Here is a 25260-nt window from a genome sequence, read left to right as displayed (position 1 = left end):
AAGTAATTGTAAAAATTAAAAAGTTACAACTAATACTTCTATCCTTTAATCATTTGAGCAGGATATTGTTTGAATTATTTATTTGAAAAAGAGAGTTAGTAAGGGGCTAGTTAAGGTTATTGCTTGACGTGAAAGAAATGTGCTAATCCAGTACTCACACCCTAATCTTGCATGGACTTCATCATAATGTGAGGCAACTGTCCACCTAAATCTCTCGGGAGAAGTGCAACACCTACCACTTTAATCTCATGAGGTGTCTTTTTCATGAATAAATTTAAAATTTATTGAAAAGCATTGAAAATTGGATACAGATGATAGTATTTTTAAAACAATCTGTCCTCACTGTTTCCCCTGAAATCCTGACTTTTCTTTTTTAATATTTCAAGAAATCTAGTCTTTGTTTCTCATCAACTGAAAGACAAAAGAAGTATTGCTTTTTATTTTGAAAATAGCTAAACAGGAACTGAGGATGTCAAGAATAACCTCAATGGTTATCAATGAAGAGAATGAGTAATAGGATTGTTGGCTTTCCACTCCAAACTTCAATCACTTGAGGGGTGTGTGTGTGTATTTTAACTAGTGTTCCAAATTTTGAATCATCTAACTTCACATAATTTAACTTACTCACTTTAATTTTTTATGATTATCAAGCAATCTCGATGGAAATTGTACCAACCACTGTGCTTTACAGTAAAGTAACAATGATGATACGTTGAGGCAAATGAAATCACCAATTCTGACCGCTTTTGTTCAATGAAAAATAGCAGTTTCATGTGGTGCAACCTAACACATGAAGAGTGGCTACATACCCTTGTGTTCTTTCTGAAAGATTCCACTACAGCTTACTTTTACCTTAACCTGATTAGCAATGTTTCCAAAGTCAAGTACTACAAGTTTGAAATTTTCTCTCCCATAATTAGGTTTTTCTTTTTTTGTCTTTAACCATTTATCTTAAGTGTGTGTTATCTATGCATATTTACTACTTAAAGCTCTGCTTAGTTTGCAAGATTCAGCTGAAATCCATCTCATCCACCAAACCATCCTAATTTCCCAAAATTAAAATTAGCACCTTCTCCTTCCATGCTCATTTAACGGTCATCACAGTCCTATGGTAATTTTATTATCTGTCCCTGAAATGTCAAAGTATCCATTCTGAAGACTGGAACTTAGTTTTGATTGTTGTAAAGGAAGGGGCTCTGGTGGCCTAGCATATAATATGCCAGATTAGTAACAAAAAAAAGTCTGAATTCACCAGTTGTTCCACGAAAGAACAAGACAGCTTACTCCTGTTAAGATTTAGAGCCTTCCACACCTATGTAGGACAACAATGAGTCAGAATCAACTTGACAGCAACAGCAGCAGGATTTGTTTGTTTGTTCAAAGCAAACAATAGTTGCTGCATTTAACTGGATTGTTTTTAAAAGTGCTCCTTCCTTGCCATTGTTAGGCTGGTCCACATGAGCCTTCCTTGCCTCCATCACATGAAATTGTGTCATTTTATTTTAACATGTTAAAGCTGTGTTTTTTTCACCTTCCCAAAAAAAAATATTTTTGCTTTTTCTTTCTTCTCATTTTTATTAAAGAAATAACCTCTCATGGAATAGTCCATAGGGAGTTGCAATGCTAATCCAAACGTGGTGACTCCTGTCCACCAGAGGCTCGCAGGACAAAGATGGGCAACTTCCTCCCATGCCTCAAAAATCCAATGAGTGATTGACTATGAGTTCTTTTTAATTTTTTTTTAAATTTTTTAAAGCTTAAAGCAGCTTTATTAAGGGGGATCCTGGGTGAGATTCCTTGGTCTGAAGAGATAGAAAGACCAGGGGAAACCACCTGGCTATGAGTTCTTTAGAGAATTACTCACTTGTGATCACACTCAAGGTGGGACCTACTTGTGGAGTTCTTCTATCTCTCCTGCCCTTCATTGAAGGTGGTAAGGCCATGACATCCCCACAGAAAGTTTCAAATAGAGGAAAATAGAGGAAGGAGCTGAAAGATTGGAGAAAAATGAAGACACTTAGGAGATAGACGTTTTGTCCAGTCCACTCAAGCAAAATATTTGCTCTTTTCATTTTTTTAAATAACTGGGTACTTTGACTCTCAAATAGAATACATTTTGTTTATTTCTCAGTTTTTAAAAAAATGCTATCTCTACCTTTACCAAAAGAAGGAAGTTTGTGCAATTCCATTGTTAGAAAGTTTCCTTTTATTTCAGTCTTCAAAAGGGAAGATTTTTTTTTTTGTTTCTTACTCTCAGTCTCTCATATTTATTTTTTTAATTTAGTTTGTTTATTTTTCATTTCAATGAACATCTACAGAGATTTTGGAATTCCATTCATTCATTGTTGCACCCTTCTCCCGGCACAAACCCCTCCCCCCTTCCCCCCCGTTTGCTCCTCTCCTTGAAAAGCAAAAGAAAAACTCCCTCATTTTGAGCTAAGTGTCCAGAGGGTTGGTTAACAATTGAAATGCCAGTGATTAGTAACCTAGCACGAAAATGCACTATGTTGTCAGAGCTCCCTTGAACCTAGTATGTTGTTGTTGTTGTTGTTATGTGCCATCGAGTCGTTTGAGAGTCATAGCGACCCTATGCACAACAGCCCTAAACCCTGCTCTATCCTGCACCAACCGCACCGCCTCTGACACACCCATCCCGATTACCCCAGTCACCAAATCAATCCATCTCATAAAGGGTCTTCCCCTCCTGCGCTGCCCCTCCACCCTCCCAAGCATGATGTCCCTCTCCAAGGACCCGTCCCTCCTGGCAACATGTCCAAAGTATATCAGAAGAAGCCCCAGAATCCTTGCCTCCAAGGAGTAGCTTGGTTTAATCCTCTCCAAGATGAATCTGTTTGTTTTCCTGGCAGTCCATGGTACATTCAGTACTCTTCTCCAGCACCACAGCTCAAAGGCATCCACTCTCCTTCTGTCCTCCCTAGTCATTGTCCAACTCTCTGATGCATAACAAGTGATTGCAAAGACCATGGCCTGTATCAGGCGCACCTTAGTCTCCAGAGAGACACCGTTGCTCCTTAGTAATTTAGAGAGGTCCCTAACAGCAGACTTTCCCATCGCGATACACTTTTTGATTTCCTGACTGCTGGTGTCAAGAGTGTTGACTGTGGAGCCGAGCAAACTGAAGCTGTGAACAATCTCAATCTCTTCGCCATCCATCCTGATGCTGCCAATTGGTTCAGTGGTGAGAATCTTTGTCTTTTTGACATTGAGCCTCAGTCCATACTGAAGGCTGCAGTCCTTGACCCTTTGCAGCAAGTGTATGAGGTCCTCCTCAGTTTCAGCAAGCAGGGTTGTGTCATCTGCATAATGCAGATTGTTAATAGATCTTCCACCAATCCTGACGCCACACTTCTCCTCATAGAGCCCAGCCTCTCGAATAATCTGCTCTGCCTTCAGGTTGAAAAGCTATGGAGATAGGACTCATCCCTGGCAAAGACCCTTCCCAATTTTGAACCTAGTATACTGGATATTAATTACAGTAATGGATGAATTTTCTGAGAATAAAGTGACTTCCCTTTCTTCTGTTTTGTCTTTTAATGGCCAGAGTTTTTGCTACTGACACTTGAATGGTCCTACTGCCTCTTGAACAAAAGAGAAGAAAGTTTTGTGCAATTCAATTGCACTAACGCACTAACTATGTTGCTGTTGTTGTTGTTGTTGTGTGTCCTCAAATTGCCTGCAACCCAAAGTGGCCCTATGTACAGCAGCTCTGAACCCTGCCCTGTCCTGAGCCAGTCTCACTAGTTCCAACACACCTACCTCCATTGCCCTAGTTACTATATCAATCCATCTTTTCTAAGGCTTTTCTCTCCTGAACTGTCCCTCCACCCTTCTAACCATGATGTCCATCTCCAAGGAGAGGTCCCTCCTGACCACGTGCCCAAAGTATGTGAGACAGAGTTTTAAAATTCAAGCCTCTAAGGATAAACTTGGTTTCACCCCCTCCAAGACAGACCTATTTGTTTCCTTGGCTGTATGTTCAAGACTCTTCTCCAAGACCATAACTCAAAAGCATCAGTTCTTCTTCTGTCATCCTTAGTCATTGTCCAGCTCTCTGATGCATAACAAGTAATTGCAAGACCAATAGCAGGAGCTGTTTTTCCTGAATTCTGTGCAGGGTTTTTATATTAGCATCAGGAAAATAAAAATCCCATCCCAGAGTAACTACGGCTCTCATAGTAGCAACAGTTGTGAATACCTGAACATCATAAAACCTTCTTCTCAAATTTAATTGTCCAAGGTCATATTGAAAAACAAATTGTGAGTCAATTAGTTTTATGTGAGGCATAATAAGTCTGCATTTTTAATATGCTGCTAGGCAGTGCCTCCACACATGGATCAGGTCTACAGAACACACTTTACAAGATCACAGACGACATTAACCACCACCATCATACATACATCATTGTTAGGTGCCATGAATCAGCCTTGCTAAGGACACTATGAACCCCAGATCTGAACCTTGCCCTATCCCGCACCATCCTCAAGATCTCAATACGCTCGAGCTCATTGTGACAGTCTTTGTGTCAAATTATCTTCCTCTCATGCACTGACTCTCTACGTTTCTCAGCATGTTTACTTCCAAGGACTAGCCTTTCCTGACAATATGCCCAAAGTGCGTGAGATAGTTTCCCCATGCTTTTCTCTGAGGAGCACCTTGGTTGCACTTCTTACAATAAAGGGTAGTTTGTTCTGTGGATAGTACATGGCAATACTCTTCTCCAACACCACAATTCAACAGAAACTTTTCTCCTTCTGGAAGCCTATTCTTTGTCCAATTTTCAAATGCATAGGAAACACACTTTAGTCTTTAAACTGGTATCTTTGCCTTTTAGCCTCTGGAGAGGTCCCTCATAGAAGATATTTTTTTTTTCCCCAACACAACACATCTTTTGAGTTCTGGACTTCTCCTACTTATAGATGTTAATTGTGGATAAAAGTAAAATTAAATCATTGGTAACATCAGTCTTTTTTCTATCACGATGTAACCTACTGGTCCCATGGTGAGCACTTTTGTTTCCTTGATATTGAGATACAATGTATATTGAAAGCAATAGTCTTTCATTTTCTGTAGTTAGTGCTTCAGTTTTCTTCACTTTCTGTAAGCAAGGCTGTATCATCTGCATGAAACAGATTGTTGAGGAGTGTTCCTTCAATCCCTATTTTAAAGTATATCATCGCTGATGTCATGTGGGTCAGGGCTGAAAGCAAAGAATGCCAGAAAGATGTTAACTTATGTTTTATTAACTATGTAAAAGCATTTGACTGTGGATCATAACAAATTATGATTGATATTGAGAAGAACTGGAATCCCAGAACACATAAATGTGCTTATTCAAAACCTATATAAAGACGAGGAAACAGTGGTTAGAACAGAAGAGAAAATTATACGTTTTAAAAATCAGGGGGGAAAAATCAGTGTTGTACTTCTCTCTATATACATGCACATTGTTATACTGTCATGTACTGGTGAGTCAGAACCAACACATAGCTCAGCCTCCAGTGAGGGTTCGTTTAAGAGGCAGTAAATCACATGGGAAGAAATTTTATTTCTCCTGCAAAGCAACCAGTGGATTTGAAATGCATGCCTGGGGTTGGCAGCATAAAAGCTTACGAAGCCACTAGTGCTCTCCATAGACACACACTAGTTCATTATAATTTGAACCAAGGCGAGATGCATTTAATGGATATAAATTAATCATTTAAAGTTTAAAACCACTATAACTTGTGAATATGATTTGTTTGCTTACAAGAGGGAGATTGAACTCATTACCTGTTCTTGTAATGTATTGTAGGGTCAGATATAACTCATAGCCAGTCCTTCAGTGAGTTTGAGTTTTCAGAGGCTGTAAATCACCCTGGAGGAGATTGCCCATCTTTCTCCTGCAGAGCAGCTGGTTGATTCAAATCACATGCCTTCAAGTTGCGAGTGCAACTCTTTATCATCAGACCACCAGAGCTCCCCTAAACAGGCATCAGAGGACAGTGTCAATCCATTGGCCTCTGAGTTACAGGCCCAGAATGTTTCCTCTCTGCCATTCTGCTCATTAATTCATTGCTAGTTTGATGTTTTTGTTGTTGTGAGATGCCATCGAGTTGAACATAATTCATAGTGATCTTATCAACAACAGGCCTGAGCTGTACTCTATCCTGTGCCATCCTCACCGTCTCTGGCACGCTCAGAGCCCCTTATTGTGGTCACTGTGTCAATCTTTCTCATTGGAGTTCTCCCTTTCCTTCACTGACCCTCCATCTTTCAAGCCCCTTTCCAAGGAATAGCCTTTCCTAGCAACATGTCCAAAGTGTAAGAGGTGAAACTTCATCATCTTTGCATCCAAAGGGATGCACTTTCTCCAAGATATATCTGTTCTTTTGGCAGTCTGTGGGATGTTCAGTAGTTGCTATTAATTACTTATTACTATCATCATTATTTGTTGGTCTCATTCTCTTTTGTTCCAGTTCTTTAGGGAGTCAGAGTAAGCCAATCACCCTGCCAGGGTAAATGTTCATGTGTAAAAGACGAATCAACTTCCTTCATGGAAATTCTACAAATTATGTCTTTGAAATATCATGATTTTGTCCTTCTGTAATGATAGCATTTTTTTTCTTACACTAACTACAGGCCATGGTCTTTGCAATCACTTGTTATGCATCAGAGAGTTGGACAATGACTAGGGAGGATAGACGGAGGATTGATGCTTTTGAGCTGTGGTACTGGAGAAGAGTATTGAGAGTACCATGGCCTACTAGGAAAATAAACAGATTCATCCTGGAAAGGGTCAAACTGTGCGACTCCTTGGAGACAAGGATTCTGAGGCTCTGTCTAATATACTTTGGACATGTTGTAAGGAGGGACCAGTCCTTGGAGAGGGACATCAGGCTTGGTAGGGTGGAGGAACAGTGCAGGAGGGGAAGGCCCTCTATGAGGTGGATTGATTCAGTGACTGGGGTAATCGGGACGGATGTATCGGAGATGGTGCAATTAGCACAGGACAGAGCTGAGCTTAGGGCTGTTGTACATGGGGTCGCTATGAGTCGCAAGCGACTCGACGGCACATAACAACAACAACTTCCAATCATAGCTCATTTGGGGAATTACAACAATGTAAAGAAAATGTTCTCTTTTCATCATTTAAAATATGTCTATGAATTGTCTATCACAGTTCTCCCCTTTGGAATGTTATAGAGAAGAATCGGAGAATGAAAGAAAATTCTAGGTGCTGATAAATAGATGCATAGGAGTAAAGCACACTGCCATCACGTCCATTCCAACCTTCCACTGTGTTTCCAAGGCTGTAAATCTTTACTGGGAGAGAGTGTCATTCTTTCTCCCATACAGAAAGCTGTGGACTCAGACTGATGACCTTTTGATTAATAGCCTGATGCGTTACAAACTACACTGTTTAAAGGGGATTCATGCACTGACGCTTAGTGAGAGAGTTCTCAGCTCCATGTGGAAGACACAGGTGTGATTTCTGACCAGTGCAAAATATTTATCCTGACTACTTCAGTTTTCTGACCTCAAGTTAACATTTATGGAAAATAAAAAATCAAGTTCCTATAAATGTGGATTTGATCCCATGGATTCCACTCTCCTGCCATTCTCTGTAAACAAATAACTGGTAGCTCTTAGGTTCTTACTATCCATCACTGGAGGTTTGCATGCTGCTGGACAGGATTCAGTGGCACTTCCATACGATGAAGGACTAAGATGCTGCTTACCCTAGTGAGATATACTCATCTGATTTGATAGCAAGGATCTTTTTTTATTACAACCCAGAGGAAATGAACACTTCTTTTTTTCCCCACAGTTCATGCACTGACAGATCACCCATAACCATGTGCTCACTACGCCTACTTACTCAATGGTAGTAGATAATGTTACCTTTTTTGCCACATCAATAATTCTTCCAGACATAACTGGCATCTGTCTCTCTCATCCTTACATAGCTTTCCTATAGAATCAAAGCATCATTTCAAGTTGAGAACGCCTCATTAAGACAGAGTAGAGAGAAAGCAAGGTAAATAGGGGCTCATTTATGCTTAACTAGTGACCCGTAGTGATGCTGTTCACTCAAGATCTGAAAGGAAGCCCAAGTGAGCCCGTGCTTACCTTGATTATTGAAGAACACTCCGAAACCCTGCTATGTCAGTCTCACCTCCACCTTGGGGTCATTAACTGACATATCAAAATGAAAAGAACCACCTTAATTATAGGCCATCAGATTTGTGGGTAGATGACATAGAAAAGAAAAACACTTATCACTCCATGTAAACAATTTGTCACAGATGGTGAGAACTATAGGGGCTATTTTAATTTTAATCTTTTAATGGTAAGTGAGATACCATTGGACCATCTCAGTGAGAGACCATCTACAAAAGAATTTCTTCTTTAACCAAAATAGTTATCTTTATTGGAAATTCCTGCATTTCCAATAAATGTACTCCATTTAGACAGAAATTTTTTTTCTTGTTCTGCCCACTTTTAACTGTAAAATACTGGGGGATAAGCTGACAGGCAACCCCACTGGGGTCGAGCCAGTTCCATTTGTAGTGGCCCAGCAGGACAGAGTTGAACCACCTAGCTGAGTTTTTAAGGAAGAGGACTATCTGCCTCCTCTTTCTCCCTTATAGTAACTGACAGATTCAAACTGTTGACCTTTCACTTAACCACCTTGCCACTAGGGCTGTCTCTAGAGTTGTTGTTGTTGTTGTTGTTATGTGCTGTAGAATGATTCATAACAATCCAAAGTACAACTGCTTTCCAGTCTGACCTGTCCTGTCTTTGTTCCCTGGATTTTTCTCTCCTTTGCAGGTGGTTTATGTGGTACAGACGAATATACCCTAAATATCTTCATTTGTTTCATTCCCTTTGTTACTTATCAATGGGAATCTTATTGTTGAAGGGACAGCATAAACCCCATTTTTTTATAAACCCCCATTAATACCAAAAGCAGAAGCGGGCCATAAAAATTCTTAGCTTAAGGCAAACACAAATGCCCCAGGTAAAGTCTTATCTGTCCTTGCAAAGTAAAGAATTAAATAGTGTCTACGTGACACAAAAAGAGTAAAGGCGGGCAAAGTAGCCAGCCCATCAAAAGCCGACCCACATGACTGATCCCCAGATCTCAATCTCCCCACCCAGATAGGGGCACCCAGAAAAACCAAAGCAATTATGGGGTGTGGGGGACTCGGGGCTTTTTCCCTCACCACTTTCCTACTGAGGGAGAAAGTCTCCACATGTGGATCTCTGGAATAAAGTGCTTATTTGTATTTACAAATGTGTGGATTATTCTTTTGAGGGGCATTTCGTGGACAGAACATTTGTAACATATTAGATTCACCCAGGGGCCTTATCTAAAATATGTATCCCCTAATTTTTGTAGATGACGCTGTATCAAATTTGCTGGCTGTCCTAAAGAAGGGAACTCTGGTGACCCTAGTGCAAAAGGATTAGTGCTACCAACACAAAGGCTAATGGTTAAAATCCATGCAAACAATCATGTGAGAAAGATGAGCAATCTCCTCCTGTGAAATTTACAGCCTCTGAGAATTTACTGGTGGGTCAACTGTGAGCTGGTTCCAAATCACTGGCAATGAGCTGAGATGTACTGAAAGATTTAAAGAAAAAAATTAGACCCATTACTTGGCAGCCATTAAAATCCTCTGTCGGCTCAAACAATGGGCTCGAGCACAGCAGGGACTGTATATCTTACACAGAATGGTCAGGGTGTTGTTCTCTTGTACATAGATGTACTATAGTCAGAATCAAGCAGACAACACCTAACAACAACACTGAGCTCTGCAGAAAACTAGAAAAAGATATATTACCTCACTGGGCTGATCCTTGGAGGCAAGGATTCTGAGGCTTCGTCTGACATACTTTAGACATGTTGTAAGGAGGGACTGGTCCTTAGAGAGGGACATCATGCTTGGGAAGGTAGAGGGACAGCGCAGGAGGGGAAGGCCCTCTATGAGGTGGATTGATTCAGTGGCTGGGGTAATCGGGATGGGTGTATCAGAGACAGTGCAATTAGTACAGGACAGAGCAGAGTTTAGGGCTGTTGTACATAGGGTCGCTAGGAGTCGCAAGCGACTCGACGACACATAACAACAACATCTCTGTTCTCAATGCAATTAATGGGCCCCAAATCTAAAAATGACTGGTTAAATTTGTAAGAGTTGAAAGGCTGCTGTCTAAAGCAGCAAAATTATACAAGGTAAGAAAGTTTCCTCTAACCAGGAAATTTCTGAAATATCCATTATCACTATCATTCTTGATGGTGTTTTTAAGAATTAAGGAACTTTATGGGATCAGTGGAGTACATTTTCTTATTAACTCATTAGCATGGATTAGTTTCTCTGACCTTGACACCTGCTGTCACTACTGGGTTTCTGAGGAAGCACAACTAAAATTCTGTGCACTTTCATAAACTGAAAGAATTGCAAATGTGGTGACATGGTGGGATGTTATGACAAGAGACTCGAATCAAGAAAGAAGTTCAGGAATTCCTTAAGAGAGGATGGTGGAAGAGAGAGAAAAGAAAGTAGTTAGAGAGTACCAAGAAAGAGGAGGCAAATTTTGATTATTCATACTTGTTGAACAGGTTGTGCCAGCTAATTGTTCTAAAATAAACTTGAAAGAAGTAACTGTTTTAAATTTATTCTTGACATTCTTTGACACTGTGAGAATAATATTTCTGAGAAGACCAGCCAATATTACATTGTTTTTGTACACAGAAAATACTTAAAAGTTAAAATAATTAACTGTAGTCTCCATAAGTGATTGCCTGTAGAAGAGGAATGTATAGGAGAGCACATCACAGGATATTTGTCATGGCGTTTCTTTCTTTTTTCCTCTTTTTTTTTTAAATTATACTGTTGTTATTGTTGTTATGTGCCGTCGAGTCATTTGCGACTCATAGCAACAGCCCTAAACCCTGCTCTATCCTGCTCTATCCTGTGCCAATCGCATTGCCTCTAACCCACCCATCCCAATTACCCCAGTCACTGAATCAATCCACCTCATAGAGGGTCTTCCCCTCCTGCACTGTCCCTCTACTCTACCCAGCATGATGTCCCTCTCCAAAGACCTGTCTCTCCTTGCAACATGTCCTTTATTTAAAATTCGAATACACCTCTAATTTTTACTTCCTTGAATGCTGTTGTTGACTTGATCCATGAGTCAGGGAAACACACAAAAGTCAATTCTCTTTTTAAAATACCTTCAGTCATACTGGAGTCCAAGTTCCCACAGTCTTCCCTAGAACTTCAGTCTGAAACCTGGGTAAATAGCATACACCTAGACCCGTATTCACTGTGAGACAGTTCCATGAAGGTCTGGCCAGTAATAATGTAATCCGTTATCTTCATCACATCATCATCTGTTGTCTGAAATATTCTGTCTTGGAAATGTGCTTTATGAAATACATAGTATGGACTAAAAAGTTGTAGCTCAGAAAGTCTATTTTAAATGAAAGAAAAAGAAGCAAATTAGTTCTTTGAACTGTTTAAATTTATCTTCTGCTACAATCAGCCTCAGATGGTCTGTTCTATTGCAGTAGAACAGAGCAACATGCATATACCTTTAAATGCCTCCTTTGTCTTTAAAAAACGCTGCTGAAATGTTTATAGTTCTCCAGGATTACACGTTGAGCTAAGATTATAAATATGTATAAATATGCAGATGTTCTATCGAATCATTCTTATCCCATTTGTGTTTCAAAAGTTATGTGAGATAACCTTTGTGGCTTTCAAAAACATCTTCTCAAACCCCAGGGGGCAAATTACCTCTATTTTCATTTCCTTTAGAATTAGATCATTTTATAATTAAGAATATATTGAAGTAGATTCTCCCTATGTGCAAGCTACTCCCTGGGGAGTAATATATGCAGAAAGACTCTGACTTAATATCATATAAGCCTAAAAACTATACAATGAATACCTGAAATTTATAATCATTTGAAAGAATCCACTGTGTGGGAGGTTATCATTTTCAAAAAACCAACAAAATCAACACCAAAATAATTTACAGTGCAATTCATTAAGCATTTTCAATTGCAAGATCTTTACTAAAAAAATAATATTACATTACTTGGCATATTTGTTGTCCAAGAATATTAGAAATACCATCTGATGATGGTGATGACGGTGATGAAGACTACTAGTATTATTTTTAGCTATTTATATATTGTTAGAAGCACTGGAATCACCAATTTCAAACACTAAAGAACAAAATGATGCCCATTTCTGGATCATTCCTAAGATGTGATTGATCCTAAATTAGACCTCTGTGAACCACAAGATTTTAATTGGATGATGTAAGAAATAAATAACCAAGTCTCTCTTCCAAGCCTGTTGCACAGTCTGAAAACAATTCTGTTGAGCACAGCACCCAGTAACCTGAGACCAGAAGGACTATCTAAGGCCTATTCCCATTGCCAAGTAGCAGCTGGTGGGTTTGATCAATGTTACTAGTAGTAGGACTGTGTTGTATAATCCTGTAGAACTAATAATATAATGAACTACACAAACAGATCTTGCTACCACCTGTGATAGGGGTCACAATATAAGGTTTTGAATAGAGTGGGAGAAAAACAATTGAACATCACCAAAAAGGACCAAACTTAATAGTCTGAGGAATGCAGGTGAAATTCCTGAAACTATGGCCCTTCAAAGTGTCAAGAGAACAAGCAAATCACATTTGCACTCAAAGTGCCTCTTAGAGGCAAGGATGGGGAAACTTTGTCACTTATACCTCAGACATGTTACCAAGAAGGACCACTTCTTAGAAGAAGACAGGCTGGGAAAAGTGGGGGGTCAGAGAAGAGAGGAAGACCTTCAACAAGATGTATTGGTACAGTGGCTTAACAATGAGCTTGAACACACCAGAGATTGTAAGGAAGGCAAAGAACAGAACCAGATTTAGATCTGCTGTTCATAGAGTCTCTATGACTTGATAATACCTGAAAACCACAGCCTTGCAACACCATGTAATCCTAGAACTGAACCCAGCAATGACTTCAATAATAGACCCAGAACGTGAAGAATAATCAGGGACGAATGTACTTCTCAGTACAAACCAACCATATGATTACGAAGGCAGAATTTCCCCCAAAATCAAAGTTCAGAAGGCAGGAAGGGGAAAGAAAATAGGATGAATGAACGGGAATAGGGAACCCAGTGGGGAAGCGGAAAGTGTAAATTGCCACGAAACAAAAGATAGTGGAATTGTTGGATAGAAAACTAACTTGCTCTGTAAATTTCCACCCAAAGCAAAGTAAGAAGTTTTTAAAAAATATTGTTACGTTATTATAGTGTATTATTTCCTGTATTATAGATAAATAGTTGCATCTTTTGCTTTTTGACTGTTTAAATGTGTTAATATATACCACAATACATATGTGCTAAAGCTATAATACACTATACCAGTGGGCTTGAACATGGTAGAGATCTTGTGAGACGGCCATAGTTTAGGGTAGGATTTATAGGATCACCATGAGTAATAGCTGACGCGACAGCACTTTAACAAAACTATCAAAAGACATAAAATGTAGAAAACTATGGAATTATATGAAAAATGTAATTATACCTACTCTTCTTATAAGCATATTACTGGAAAAATAACTCTTAAGCTAAATGAAAGAAAGTATTTTTAATTATCTCAAATAGTTACCAACCAAATTTAGCTATTACTTTAAAATAATTACTTCTTTAATCTGAGGAAAATTATCTTTTCTTCTGTTTTGCCCATTTAATACTGTTATTTGAGGATTTGAAATCTGCAAGTGTGCATTCTCTTGTGAAAATAAAATATACAATCTTAGGCTACCTCTGGACACCCTAAAACATTCTCATAGCCTCTAGACTACTATCTGCTTAATATACTATATAAGAAAGAGATCCTTCAATTTTCTTTCTACTTGCGCTTTTAAAAAAATATTTTAAAATTTCTGAACAGGTTAACAGTCCAGGTTGTCAGTAGAGATCTTTACCTTATTTTGTGTTTTTTTTAATTGTGATTTTAATGAAAGTTTACAGAAAGCTTGGATTTCCAATCATTCATTGTTGCACATTTTCCTCCCTACCCACTGCTCTCCCCCCCGCCCCCCCCATTAGGGCACTTTCTCAAAAAGTTGGAAATAAAATACCATTTGACCCAGTGATTACACTACTGGAAATATAACCTATAGAAACGAAAACTGCTATCCAAATAGACATATGCTTATCCATGTTTATGGCTGCATTGTTCACAATGGCAGAGTGATGGAACCACCCAAGTGCCAATCAACAAATGAATGCATAGAGAAGCTATGTTACATTTACATAATAGAATGCTATGCAGCATCGAAAAACAAGGCATTCATAACATATTATACAAAATGGGTGACCCTAGAGGACATTATGCTGAGTGAAATATCTCAGTCACAAAAGGACAAATACTGAATAAGACCTTTATCTTTGCTAAATCTTTATCAGATTTATGAAAAGATTAGATAAAGTGACTAGATGTCACTCAAAGGATATTATGATAACTCTGGTTTTTATTTTGGTAGGTTTGGGTTTTGCTTGTTTTTAGAAAGTTTAATATTCTTCAAAATTTACCTATCATCTTGTAAGCAATATCCACAAGTATAAATTCAGGAAAGGAAGACCCTGAATGAGATGGATATTGAGTCAGGTGTGTCAGAGATGGTGAGGCTCAGGATAGGGCAAGGTTCAGACCCATTGCTCACAGGATCACTATGGGGACAGCACATAACAACACAGAGACTAAGAAACTTGCCTAGCTTTCATGATATTTAGGCGCAAGAAGAAAAGTGGGGCTCTGGGATTTTTTCCATGAACTTACTTCACTATTATTTTTACATTTTTTTAAACCGTAAAATCATGATTAACACACTCACTTAGATTTAACCTCCCAAAACATTAAAAAGCAACCACGACTAGACTTGAAAATTAACTATAAATCTATTCCTTCAATTCAAAATCTGGTAACACAGAAACCTATATTTGGCTGTCACTTTTAGGACAACGTTCATCAATTAGGCCAAACCTTATGTAAAACAAAATATAAAATAAGACAGCGCTCAAGTTTCTGGCCCTGACAGAAACATTGGAGGGGAAAAAAAATTACTCAACATCACAATATCACACGGACAGATCGGCAGGGCATAAATATCTCATTTGAGCTTCATAAAGCTATGAGCCTTCTCAACTGAGGTTCATAAGCCAGAACACATAAAATCAGATCTTTTCCTTGGTTATGGCGCCAATCATTCACAGATTAGAAACTAGAATCCAGGAAAACAGTAATTCTGAATTGCATCTTTCCTCACAACCTCTTGGAAACAAGTACTATGGTGTGAAATCTTAAAGGTAAAAGAAAGAGAAGCAAACAGAAACATTTAGACTAAATATGGAGTCTAAGATGTGTTCTAATTGGTTTTATCTCTTTCAATGTTTTTATCAGTATCCTTTTAACTGGCACAGTTGAAATTAATTCATTAATAGTATAATACATATTATATTTTATCATTGCAGAGAAACCATAACTGAACAAAAGAGCAGGAAAATTGAGTCTCTTCTGGTTTTGCAATTCCTAAGTCACCAGTCACCCTAGAGCAACATTAGTCATGTGGATCCCAAGCTTAATATTTAATAAAACAGGAATTTAGTGTTTGTTTTATTATAATAATTATTTGAAATACAAGAATTTTAACTCTAAACCTAAATAATATATTTGTGTGTGTGAAGATTTCTTTTTTTATTTTATTACTTGTAATGAACATTTACAGAGATTTTGGATTTCTGTTCATTCATTGTTGCATTTTTCTCTAGGCCACCTCTCACCCCCAGTTCGCTCTTCTCTTTGAAAAGTTAATGAAAATTCCTTCATTGCTATACAATCCCTTTCCCCACCCCAAGTACACTACACTATGCAACCTCCATTCTGGACTCTTGGCGTAACCATAATACCCAATCATATATCACTTCCCTTCCCCTTTTTTAAAATTTATCATTAATTTCAATGGAAATTTACAGAGACTTTGGATTTCCATTCATTCATTGTTGCACTTTTCTCCCCTACCAAACCTCCCCCCTAGTACACTACGCTCTTTGGAAAGGAAAAGAAAAATTATGGCATTGTTTTACAATCCCTCCACCCAGGTCCACTCCACTAAACAGCCTTTGGTCTGGACTCCTGTCATGACAAAAATTCCTAATCACATATCCCTCTTAAACAGTTTTCTCCCTCATCTGTTTCAATGCAGTATACATTATTGAACCCATCTTTCTCAGTCTCCCCCCAACCCCAAGGTCAGTCCTGTTTTACAACTGTGGCACCATGCAGTATTTGTCCTTTTCGTGACTGAGATACTTCACTCAGCATAATGTCCTCCAGGGTCATCCATTTTTAATAATATTGCATGAGTTCCTTGTTTTTCAATGTAGCATAGTAGTCCATTGTGTGAATCTAACACAGCTTCTCTATCCATTTGTTTGTAAATGGGCACTTAGGTTGTTTCCAACTCCTTGCTATTATGAACAAAGCCATGATAAACATGGGTGTGCATATATCTCCTTGGATGTCAGTTATGGTCTCTTTGGGGTTTATTCCCAGAAGTGGAATTGCTGCGTCAAATGGTATCTCTATTTGCAACTTTTTGAGAAAGCACCATACCGCCTTCCACAGTGTTTGCACCATTTTTACACTGCCACCAACAGTGAATAAGGGTTCCAGTTTCTCCACAATCTTGCCAGCATTTGTTGCTTGCTGTTCTGTTAAATTTTGCTATTCTTACTGGGGTTAGATGATATCTCATAGTTGTTTGGCATATATCACTTTTAAACTGTTCCCTCCCTCATCTGTTTCAATGCAGCATACATTATCCTCTTTTTCTCAGTCTCACCCCAACCCTGATGTCAGTCCCATTCTATAACAGTGGCACTATGCAGTGTTTGTCCTTTTGTGACTGAGATATTTACCTCAGCATAATGTCCTCCAGGATCATCCATTTTGAATAATATTGCATGAGTTCCTTGTTTTTCAATGTTGCATAGTATTCCATTGTGTGACTATACCAAGCTTCTCTATCCATTTGTTTGTTGATGGGCACTTAGGTTGTTTTCTGCTCTTTGCTATTGTGAACAAAGCCACAATAAATATGGGTGTGCATATATCTGCCTGAGTGGCAGTTATGGGTTGTTTTTTAGGGTGTATTCCCAGTAGAGGAATTGCTGGGTCAAATAGTATTTCTATTGGCAACTTTTTGAAAAAGCACCATACAGCCTTCTATAATGGTTGCACAATTTTACACTGCCACCAACAGTGAATAAATGTTCTGGTTTCTCTGCAACCTCGCCAGCATTTGGTAAATACTATATTTTAAAAAAAAACAAATTGAACAATTTGTTGAGTGGAGGGAGAATGAGTAAAGAAAAGGAGAAAGATCTGATGTGAAAAACAATATATACAAACTTTGTAAGTAAACCGGTATAAAATAAAAAATGTTATTAAAGAAATACAAATCAATAAGAAAAAAGTTAATGTTTTGCATTTGTTTGGTTTGTGTTGTTTACAAATAAAATGAGAAGCTATACAAAAGCACCCAAGTGCCAGACTCAGACAGAAAGAATTTGGAAGTATATTTTGCATAATTATTTTAAATTGGGTGAGAGAATGCCAGATTATTCTAGTGTGTATAATTTTAACAGCTCAAAGAATATTATCAGAAATTAAGCAAATGAAAAAAAAATCCAAACCTGTTTCCAGAGAGTGAATCCTGACATACGGTGAATGTGGGTTACAGAGTAAATGACCCCACAGGGTCCCTGGACTGTAATTGTCACAGAAGCAGATAACCAGGTCTTTTCTCCATGGTGCAAATGGTGTATGCCAATTGAGTCCTGATCATTGTCATGTGCCGTTGAGTGGGAACCAACTCTTAGCCGGCCCTCCAGTGGATTTTCAGAGGCTCTAAATTACATGGGAAGGGTGTGTCCCTTGTAACTGATAGATTCAATTGACTTGCTTTTGGGTTGACAACACAACTCTATACTCACTAGACCAACCAGTACTGATCAAGAATTACTAATTTTAAATAAATTTTATCCCAAGGATTTATCCAGAATCCCATGCTGATGTTTTTTAATAAACTTCCAGAAGGTTCTATATATGGATATGTATAAGACATCGTCATTTAGGACAAATTACCCATATGAAAAATGGAAGCCCACGCACCACCGTATTCCCAAAAGTCGATCTCACCCTCATGCCTAGGAATCTTGATGATACTTTTGTTTTTCCAAAATGCATTTCCACTTCTGCATCCCTTCTTTCATCATATCTTCTCAAGTCAGCCTCCAAGTTGTGAATGTTTTTGTTTTCCTCTTTGCCTCTATTTACCCTGCCTATTTACCAGTGTAGGGAGCTCTGGTGGCATAGTGTTAAGAGGCTGTGCTGCAATCCCGAAAGCACATGGTTTGAGGCCACCAGGTCCTCTGTGTGAGAAGGATGGGCAATCTCCTCCCATGTGATTAACTGCCTCTGAAAACCCCGCTGGCGGGTCAGCTATGGGTCAGTTCTCACTCTATAGTACACAACAATTTGTTGTTGTTGTTGTTATGTGCCGTCGAGTTGTTTGCGACTCATAGCGACCCTATGTACAACACTCCTAAACCGTGCTCTATCCTGTGCCAATCTCATTGCCTCTGACACACCCATCCCGAGTGCCCCAGTCACTGAATCAATCCACCTCATAGAAGGTCTTCCCCTCCTGCGCTGTCCCTCTACTCTACCCAGCATGATGTCCCTCTCTAAAGACCTGTCTCTCCTTACAACATGTCCAAAGTATGTCAGAAGAAGCCCCAGAATCCTTGCCTCCAAGGAGCAGCCTGGTTTAATCCTCTCTAGGATGAATCTGTTTGTTTTCTTGGCAGTCCATGGTACATTCAATACTCTTCTCCAGCACCACAGCTCAAAGGTGTCAATTCTCCTTCTATCCTCCCTAGTCATTGTCCAACTCTCTGATGCATAACAAGTGATTGCAAAAACCATGGCCTGTATCAGGCACACCTTAGTCTCCAGAGAGACACTGTTGCTCGCGAGTATTTTGGAGAGGTCCCTAACTGCAGACTTTCCCATCGCAATACGTTTTTTTATTTCCTGGCTCATGTCTTTGTATCTTAACACTCAAGTAAGACTACCCTTTTAGTTGGGTTCCCATTTGTTTCTGGTTAGTCTGCCAAACTTTCTTAGGCACCAAGAGACACTAATCACTTCTTTACCCTCCAACCCTCTTTGATTTCCTATGGAAAATGGATCAGGTGAAAACTGCTCTGTTTGCCTAGAAGCTCCACAGTCTAGCACTCCGTCCACCCACCGTACTATATCCATGTCCCTCCAACCCATAGCCCATAACAGGGCTTTATTTCTCTTTATGGCTAAGCAATATGTCATTATGTAGATACACTGAATTGTGATCATACATCATCTTTAATGGACACTTGGGTTGTTTCAACATTTGACTATTATGATTAATATTCCAGTGAGCATTCATGTACAGATATCTCCTGAGTCTTTACTTTTGGTTCTTTGGATTGGTCTATACCTAGTATTGGTATTGCTGGGTCATGAGGTACTTTTTGAAGCAGTGTCAAACTGTTTTGTACAGTGGTGGCACCACTTTACATTCCCCTCAGCAATGCATGTGAGTTCTCCACATCCTCACCAGCACCTTCTATTCTTTGTTCCTTTTTATTTTGTTTTTTATAATAGCTCTGCCAGTGGGTATTACCTTCTACTTCTGCCTAACTAAACCCTACATAGCCTCCAAATCCATTAAAATATCTTTATTCCCATTGAAATTCTTTTAATTTATATTGAATTCCATTAATGGCTACATAATTCATCATTTTTTCTGATATTGCCAGTGAATTTTGTTTCATTCATTAAATTAGTGCTGTCATCATCATGTCTTACTCAGTCATCTTTCATTATTAAAGTGGACATGCGGACACATTTATAAAAAATAAATATTAAATTGATGTTTTATTGGCATTTTTAAAGGAAATATGTAGTCAGAAAATGTGCGCAAAGTTTAAAAAAAGTAAAGGATTTTTTTTTAGTCACATCTTTCCAAATTATCATTGTTAGGTTGCATCAAGTCAGTTCTGCTCAGACCTGCACTATATACAACAGAAGGGAGCACCATCTACCCAGTTCTGTGTCAGCCTCACAGTCGCCGTGTTTGAATCCATTGCGGCAGCCCCTGCCTCAGTTCATCTCATTGATAGTCTTCCTCCTTTCTGTTGACTCTGCTGTAGCAAGTGTGATATCCTTCTTCAGAGACTGGGCCCTTCTGATAACATGCCCAGAGTGTGTGAGAAAAAGTCTCACCGGGCTCACATCCAAAGAACATTCTGTTGTGTTACTCTTATACACACAGATTGTGTCATTCTTCTGGGAGTCATCCGTGTTATATTTTTTTTTCACCAACATCATAATTCATAATTCAAAGGTATCAACACTTCATCAGTTCTTTATTCACTGTCAATTTTCATATGCTTGGGGGGCAACTGAAAATACCATGACTTGAACCTTAGTCCTCACATTGACATCCTTACTCTTGAACACAATAAAGAAATCCTTTGCCCTATATTTGTCCAACATAATAGATCTTTTGGTTTCTTGAATCCAATACTGTGGATGCAAGTAAAACAAAATTCTTGACTACTTCAATCTATTCTCTATCAGAAGTTGCTTATGGGTTCAATTTTAAGAATTTTTGTTTTCTTGATATTGAGATGTCATCTATACTGAACGCTGTAGTGTCTGATCTTTTCTTTTTCAGTAAATGCTACGTTCTTCTCCACATAGTACAGCTTCTCCAATTATTTGCTCTAAATACAAATCCAGTAAATGTGGTGAAAAGCTATGGCACTGACATGCCTTCCCTGATTCAAAGCACAATATTCCCTGGATCTGTTCAAATAAATTAGGCAGGAGGAAATAGTGAAGAAAAGAATGTAGAAAAAGTCTAGTACCTAATTTTATTTTTTTAGTTTAAAAATACGAAAGCTTATAATTATATGGATGCCTTACTAGAGCTATAATAGTCAGATGCTTTTTCACTTAGATTAAGTTTGTCATTGTTAGTTGCTGTCGAGTCAGCCCTCAATCATGGTGACTTTATGTACAATAGAATAAAATGTTGTCCAGTTCTGTGACACCCTCATGATTACCTTCACAATGCTCAAATCTATTTTTGCAGCACTGTATTTTTTTAAATGCCTTTCAACCTAGAGGGCTTATGCTGTAGCCTTCTATGGTGAAAGGCATTTACAAAACCTGTATAAACACTATATAAACACAATTTATATTGTGATATGTGAAGTTTTTATTGGAACATTTTTGGAAATAGATCACCAGGCCTTTCTTCCAAGTCTGTCTTGGTCTAACAGGTCTGCCAAATCCTGCCCATCCTGGGTTGCCTGCGGATGTTTGAAACAGCTTCAAGCATCGTAGCCACACACATGCCCCCACAGTACAAGCACCTGGCAGGTGGGTGGTGGAAAAGAAGACTAGGGAGACCAATGGAATTGAAAGACCCCAACAATGACACCCCACCTCAGTGCCTTCAAACACCAACATTATGGAAGCAGGGAGATGGGGAGAAAGAAAAACTGGAAAGAAGGGGAAAAAATGTTACAAGCTCAAATGTCTGCTTTCCTTTTTCAGCACAAATTGAAGTGATACCATGCAAAATTTGTGGCGATAAGTCGTCTGGGATCCACTACGGAGTCATCACATGTGAAGGCTGCAAGGTATGGGGCTATAGCCCAGCACTGCTGATAGCACGTGCATTTACTCATATCCTCCCTGCAGTGTAAGATCCACTAGGATGTCAGTGCCTAGTGTTGGCAGTCAAAGTTCTGCTTGGTAGGTGGGTAGGCTGACTTTCTGTTCTTTTGCCCTTCACCTCTCACTGGCTAGCACCATATTAAACAAAATCTTGATTTAAACTCGGACTCATTGCCACTAGTTGGGACTGACTCATAACTGACGTTCCAGTGGGTGTTCAAGGCAATCAATTGATTGGAAGGAGATTGCCCATCTTCCTTCTGTTGTATTCGCATTTACAAAGATACTGACTCTTAACTGTTTTGCAGCCTTGTTTGTGGTAAACTCATGAGCTTTTAGTAACGTAAGTAAAAACAAAAGGTTAAAATGAAGATTTTCCAAAAGACATAGGTATTTATGCACTTGAGAAAAATGAAGTCAGGGTAACCCTTGTAAAAGGTGTGTGGCTGTCCTTCAATCTCACGTTCCAGAAAAACAAAAATGGAAGCACGGCATGTTAGAATTGGTCCGATAGTCTCTCCAAACTTCTAGAAATCTCCTGGTCCAACTTCCTCACTTGATGACCTGAGACCTCAAGAAGGGATGTAATTTGATCCAAATCTTTGGTCTAGTTTAGTGAGTGGGCATGGCCAACATCATGACTTCGTTTGTTATCCTTATTTTTGTTTTAATTCTCAGTTTTGCACTCACTTTTCAGACCTATTCTTCCAGTCCCTCCAAAGACAAATTTATATGGGCATGTTGCTTTCAAAATATAAAACTAAAGGGATATCCATTAGCAAAGACCTAATCTGAATTAAAGGAACCTTGGTGATGCACTAGTTAAGCACTTGACCACTAACCAAAAGGTTGATTATTCAAATCTAACCAGTAGCTCCATGGGGGAAAAAAGTCTACTTTTGTAAAGTTTACAGTCACGAAAATTCCCTGCAGTAGTTCGCCTCTGTCACCTGGAGTCACCTGGAGTTGCAATTTGATTTGATGGCACCTAACAGCAACGATCTGAAATAAGAGAACCTGCATGGCACAAATGATTGAACATTAGATTACTAGCCAGAATATTGGTGGTTCAAACCAACATATAGTCATTGCCCTGCCTTGAAAATTCTGTGGAGGGTATCCTACCCTACACAACAAACCACGAGGCAGAGTTGACTTGGTGACACTTAACACCACCAACAACAGTCTGAGATAAGAGAAATCTGACACGTGATCGTAAGTTTTAAAAATTAATCCTTAGTAGGAAAGAATGAGAGACAAAAATATCAAAAGAAGATAAAAGGAGTTCTGTCATTTTAAGGGGAAACTTAAAATCTTAACAAATAAAAACCATTTCTAATATTTGAGGGGCAAGGTCATAGTCTAGAAAAGTGGTTGTTGAGAGAAATTTATCTTTCAAATAAAAAAGAGAGACAAGCCAAGTGAATTGTTAATTTCATGTCAGTAACTGGAGTACAGTCATACATTCTAAGAGCCAATCATTCTTCGCAGACATTTGAATAGGAATGAAATAGAACATATCATAACTGCCGAATACTGAGGCTACATGATGACTTTTCACAGTAATCTCAAAGTATGGTTCTTAAAATAAAACTACAAGACAGGAAACAAGAAGAAATAAATGAAACTAGAGGAGGGGGAGGGGAATAAAGAGGAGAAGATAATACTGAAGATCTAAACCATCAGCACACTGCCCTGCTTCCGAGCTGATTAGTGATAATCCATGTTTGAACATCATGAGGTGTGTTATAGAGAGATAATTACCAACTCATGTTATCCACCTTAGTTCTCTTTCTTCAACTCATTAAAAAGAAGCCAGAAAAAAATTTATAAGCCTAATTTTTTAAAAAAAAACTTCCTGGAATAAATTATTGCATCCTTTGGGAAATTGACAATTTTCTTTGTAAACACTAATATTTTAAGAACCAGAATCCACTCGAGCAAATGTATTTCTACCATTTGTTTATACCATGCAAATTTAAGAGTGATGGTCCAGTTTGTTCGGTAGTCATAAGAAAACAAATTTTTTAAGTCAGTGTTTTAGTGGAAATATTTTTCTGTATTTATTGTGTGTATCCTATTTGGGAAATGACTGATTTAAAAATAAGAGACAAGATACTTTAAGGAGTAAATTAAACATTAATTTTAAAAACAAATATAAACCAACCAGTCAGCAGCCAGGAACAAGTGTTTATACTCCTGTTGTGTATAGTTTTTCATATAAAAGAAGAATATATGGTCAAAGAAATTTTTCAGGTCTTATGAAGCTTACTCTGAGATTTGTCAAAATAATATTGTGCATCAGACTATTTGCTTGCATTTATGGAAAAATCCACATTTGTAAACATGTTACACTTTTTTTTTCAAATAGAAATTGTATCCGGATAAGATGTCAGTGTCTATGCATTCAATATCAGCCTCTAAATTTTCATAGCACTGTTTTAGAGTCAATATAAACAACGCACTTTAAATAACACCAATTCAGCTCCTGCATTTATTCAAATTCCTATTCAATAAAATTTGAAACAGAATCTCTTTTTCATGCCAAAAAGTTCATTTGCAATAATGAGCAACAGAGAAGAAAGAGATGTCTCGTAATTAATGTCAAATTGGCATTAAATTGGGACTGTAGCTGTGACTTCAGAGGTTTTTCTGCCAACTCTTTTGCTAAGTGGCACTTGAGTACCCAAAGATAAAAAAAAAAGCAGACACAATACTTTGTTGAAATGTAAGTTTCGAGTCATCTCTAATCAAGACAGATGGGATGAAGTTATGCTTTCTGACAGTTCTCATGGTACATAAAGTGCATCATTTCAATCCCGGTGGGGGTGGGGGGCATAGTCTCTATTTTAAGGATTTCTGAATTCAGTCAAACTGGACAATCAGGTATCTTATTCTTTCCTCATTGGTCCATCAGATAAATGATATGCATGGATGTGTGGAAAGCTAGTTCTTGTTGAATGGTTTTGCGTTACAACCACAAAACCAATTGGAACTCTTTCTAAAGAGACTTTGGCCACACATCATTTCTGAGATGGTCAGAGTCACTTTTTAGTGCCATACAGCACCGTCTAGCATTTAAGACAAAAGGAAAAATTAATCAGTAATGTGGATACTGACTTTATTTTCATTAATGTTGATTTTTAAACCTATTATATTAAACATCATTTATCTTGACTAAGACGTATTGCAATGGGAAAGTCTGCTATTAGGGACCTCTCCAAAGTACTGAAGAGCAATGGTCTCTCTGGAGACTAAGGTGTGTCTGATACAGGCAATGGCCTTTGCAATCACTTGATATGCATCAGAGAGTTGGACAATGACTAAGGAGGATAGAAGGAGAATTGATGCCTTTGAGCTGTGGTGCTGGAGAAGAG

General features: G+C 38.4%; 1 protein-coding gene across 1 annotated transcript in view; it reads left to right on the top strand.

Moving 5' to 3' along the window:
• The window catches only part of RORB (RAR-related orphan receptor B), a 278025-nt gene that overhangs the window by 171990 nt on the left and 80775 nt on the right, over positions 1-25260 (top strand). Inside the window, exon 2 of the mRNA XM_006891994.1 lies at positions 21761-21846. Coding sequence (XP_006892056.1) covers positions 21761-21846 — 86 coding nt within the window. The remainder of the gene's footprint in view (positions 1-21760; positions 21847-25260) is intronic.

Source organism: Elephantulus edwardii, unplaced genomic scaffold (assembly GCF_000299155.1).
Source record: "Elephantulus edwardii isolate Elephantulus edwardi_28Jun2011 unplaced genomic scaffold, EleEdw1.0 scaffold00108, whole genome shotgun sequence".
NCBI classification, from domain to species: domain Eukaryota; kingdom Metazoa; phylum Chordata; class Mammalia; order Macroscelidea; family Macroscelididae; genus Elephantulus; species Elephantulus edwardii.
The sequence above is the reverse complement of the archived record's forward strand: the minus strand, read 5'-3'. Positions and strand labels throughout refer to the sequence as shown.